This window comes from Gastrolobium bilobum, unplaced genomic scaffold (genome assembly GCF_033153095.1).
Source record: "Gastrolobium bilobum isolate Gb01-03AN ecotype WA unplaced genomic scaffold, APGP_CSIRO_Gbil_v1 utg66792, whole genome shotgun sequence".
NCBI lineage: Eukaryota > Viridiplantae > Streptophyta > Magnoliopsida > Fabales > Fabaceae > Gastrolobium > Gastrolobium bilobum.
The window spans coordinates 90,088-94,368 of record NW_026897228.1 but is presented as its reverse complement, the minus strand read 5'-3'; the positions used below and the strand labels follow the sequence as shown (position 1 = coordinate 94,368).

General features: G+C 35.8%; 1 protein-coding gene across 1 annotated transcript; it reads right to left on the bottom strand.

Annotated features, from left to right (window-relative positions):
• Positions 1-216: 216 nt before the first annotated feature.
• Positions 217-3,864, bottom strand: LOC133304999 (ubiquitin-conjugating enzyme E2-17 kDa-like). The gene is made up of 5 exons (XM_061505102.1): positions 3,740-3,864; positions 3,369-3,448; positions 2,552-2,679; positions 671-775; positions 217-598 (listed from the first exon to the last, which is right to left on the bottom strand). Exons 2-5 carry the CDS (start codon positions 3,436-3,438, stop codon positions 455-457), a joined length of 447 nt encoding a protein of 148 aa, XP_061361086.1. The 5' UTR covers positions 3,439-3,448; positions 3,740-3,864; the 3' UTR covers positions 217-454.
• Positions 3,865-4,281: the final 417 nt, after the last annotated feature.

The following is a 4,281-nucleotide window of genomic DNA, read 5'->3' as shown; positions in this document are numbered from 1 at the left end:
TTATTTTGTATCTCTATTTATACCACATACTAAATTATCTAAGATCTTATACCGGTCTACGCTCGAATCACAAGATCAATAACAGCAATTATTGAAACAGAACTTCAAGATGTTGGACCAAAAAGCCAGACATAGTTAGATCGGTTGCCTTGCCAAGCTTTGCCCCAACAATTGACAATCCAAACATAGAAAAAATAAATAAATGTGAACCATATAAGATTCACACGGATATTCATTTGAAGAGAATTCAATGGAAACCATGCAAAATAGATGTAAGAACATACAGCGACTTCCGCCATAAACTTCATATAGTACGAAACTGCTTCTCCAATATTACAGTTCAAAGTGACAGAAAGGAGAGCAGAGTTTCATATTTGTTTAGATCAATTCGACATTATTTATTTACTACTATGGTAGAGAATATGCAAAACATCTTGAACATCAACTAGTTACCCTAGCCCATTGCATATTTCTGAGTCCATGACCGAGCAGTAGCCTCGTACTTGGCTCTGTCAGTCTTGTACATATGAGCAATCTCTGGGACCAGAGGATCATCTGGGTTGGGATCTGTCAGCAGAGAGCATATAGACAGGAGGACCTGCAAAATTATAACATTTCAGTTTCTCTGACAAGAAAATTCAAAAGGAAAAGAAAAACATTATCAGATTACCTTGGATATTGTGAGGGCAGGGCTCCATTGCTCTTTGAGGATGTCAAGGCAGATACTACCATTACTGTTGATATTAGGATGGAAAACCTTTGTACGGAATGAAACCTGAACGTAATGATAATGAATGTCATACAAACCACCCCCACAAGGTGGAATTATTAAGTACGTTATTACTCAAATCAAATGCCAAATCTAACCAACATCACGAATGAAAAAAATTGGCAGCAATTATTTCTCCAATCCTTAAATATTGAAGGGCTTGAAAGTGGTGAGTGGGTTAATTAGTTAAGGAATTCTTCCATAATATTCTGTGAGGATAGGATAAAAGGAGGGGGAAAAGGTGGAGTGAGGTATGCATGTATTGAGTGAATACTGGGGAATTGGGGATATCTTAGAGTCTAGGTTTGTTGGCTCTGAGGGTGCGTTGGGGTCTTTTTTTTGTTTTGTCAATAGTGTTTGTAAGGAGCTTGGCTCCATTACTGTTTTCATCAATTTCAGTTTAATAAGATTGGGTTCCATCAAATATTCTCGAATCTCTTAGTTTCTTAAGCTTGAAAGATAACGAACTAGCCACCTGTGATTTGGGTGGATAGAGAATTGGGGATTTCTATGGGTCAAAGATATAAAATATCACAAGTTCACAACAAAATATACACACTACAAATGAAAAGGGAATAGTGCTGGGTGGTTGTTTGGTTGCTCGAAACCATGATCCTTTGTGTTCTTTGGTCTAGCACTATACCCAGCCTCTATATTAGCCAAAACAATGGCTTCAATCATGATTAAGCCATCTAAAACAACACCTCAGGGGTTCGAAGGTGTCCCGCCTCGACCTTTGTCCTAATTGTGCTTTGGCCACAGTCTATTAAGACTTTGCTTCTGCGCAATCTTAGCCTGGCTTCATGGCAGCCTTGTGAGAGTTGCCTTCATTGCAGCCAACCCTGGTAGCTTTAATTGCAGCCGAGCACCTTATATGTCTGCACCTTTATTGAACCAAGGACAGCACCTTCATCGCGCTTGCACCACTGGTGAATTTCTCCAATCTCACTAATGGGTCATATCAGCTATAAATTCTCCATAGTTGATGCACACCAACCTCAATTTAACTATTTTAGATCTCCTAAGTTTTCCTTTGGAGCTTCCAAATACTATTCTTGGATGAAAAATACTATTATAAGTGAACTTGGACGAAAATTTTTAGTTCCTGTTGAGTATAATTGCTTCCCAGGATATTTCCGCTGATGATCATTACAATGAAGTCTCTTCTTCCTTGGTCAAACAACATTTCAACCAACTCTTTAGGCAGATGATCATTCCAGCCATATTGCTCAGTTGTCGTTCAAGCAATTGTCATCTCTGCAAAGTCTCTAGCATCCCTAGGAGCCTTCCAGCAATCAACCTTCACTGCTAGACTCTAGGTACCTTCATCGCATGGTTTTTCAACCAGCCGTCATTGCCAGACTTTCCAGCCATATTTTGTGGAGCCCACATTATAAGGTTTGTTTATTTTTCACTCTTAAAAGACTTCAATTAGCTTATGTGAGGGAATTCCCACAAAGACGAGATTTTTAAAAGGGGGGGAGGGGGGGTTGTTATAATTACTTCAAAGGTGGTTGAGCCACCACCAACTATCATTTGTACATGAATAAACAAGGAAGAATAGTAAGATTCAGAATTCTAAGTTTGAACAAAAAAATCTAATAAAAGGATGCCTGCGATGCTAGTGTTGGAAAATATATATATATATATATATATATATATATATATATATATATCATAGTTAACACAAAGCAAAGAGGTAAAGGAAGCTGTCCCATAAAGTGTGCACTTAGATATAGTTAGACACGTCATAAGTTTTCATAAAGAAGGCTTTTGATTTACCTTGGGTGGTTTGAAAGGATAATCTGGAGGGAAGTGAATTGACACAAGAAACACACCTCCAGCAAATGGGCTATCAGCAGGGCCCATAATCGTAGCTTGCCAATGGAACATGTCATCAGCGACTGGGCCTGAACATAAAAATTCAATTCATGCACTGAACAGTCCAAAAGTGCCGACAGGTTCTAAGCAAACGAAAATTATTAAAGATCTTACCACAAATTTTTTTTTAATTATATTTTACCGAAAAAATTAAGAATTATGGACTGCATAATCTGGGGTGCAACCCACATCTAAATTTCAAATGGAAAAAAACACTTCTAATTTTCTACTACCAGAGGAGGGGATTACTCCGGGCACCCATATATTTTATTGTTCACCACACCTTACAGATTTACAATCATTTATTGTGAGACCAAACAACCAACAAATGTTCAAACACAGTAAATTAATTAATCCATGACAAACATACCTACATATGCATCATCGTGTATAAGCATACATGCATATGCATGCAAGAGTGACAAAGTAATGATAAAAAACTTTGTCAAACGTTCGAAAAAAGAAAACTTGAAAAAAGAAAAAGAAAAAAAAAAAAGACTACCAAGTTCATTCTAATGCAGTACAAATCATCATTATTGCAGTGCCTTCAATGTTTAGATCCTCTAAATACATGCCTTAGTTACCACAGTATCTGGGCTCTAATCAGATTTTTTTTTTTTCAATAAAACTACGTCGTCTTAAATCATCCAATGTAAGTGAAAATTTATTGATCAATTGAAAGCACAAAAATCACGCCAAAAAGAGAAGAGAAACATACCAGCACTGCAAGATGCAGGAGGATCTTTCTGCAGGTCCTTCAATTCCTTGTTGATGCGTTTCGAGGCCATCTGATCAACGCTGTTCACAATTTTTCCTTTTTTATTTTCGCAATTATATTTGTTTATCTATATACAAGTATGCATAAATTTATACAACTATATACAAGTATGTAAATATGTATGTATACGGAGATAATTATTACTATAAAAATGACCTCTTGTTCCATTAATTGTGTATATTATATGGTATATGAACACACCCATAGCATTAAAATTTATAAAATAAATAAAAACATGGAAGCAGATGATGGGTGAAATCTGAAACCATAAGAGTAAGAGTTGGAATAGAGAGAGAAAGTGTTTCACTGACCTTGTCTAGGGTTTGGGGTTTGATCGAACTCGTTCGGTGTTTAGCAGAGTCGAAACGCTGAATGGAAAGAAGAAAAGAAATACGCGTTTGGGGAGAGAGAGAGGAATGAGTGAGTGAGGGCGTTTATATCTGAAAAAATATGGGCTCGGTGTGTGGCCTTCACTTCTTGCCACGCAATGGGTTACCTGGCACGCACTCGTTTTGCAATTCAATTATTCTCTTTTCTTCTTAAAAGTAAAACATAAATAAATCAGTTACTGTATTTGTGATGACGAATAAATTTATTTATTTTTATTATGAACAGTTCTTATTAGAGATTATATTTAATTTGATGGATGATACACCGTGGCAATACCTGTAAAAGATATTTCAAGATTGAATAAATTAATGTGATAGAATCTGGAAGATTGGATTTTATTGATTTGATATTCCTAAAAACATTATCAACTTAATTTTTAAATATGACTTGGATTTTTTTTTTTTATTTACTTATTTATTGAAAATCCATATAAACCAATAATTATTAATGATAATTTTTTGTG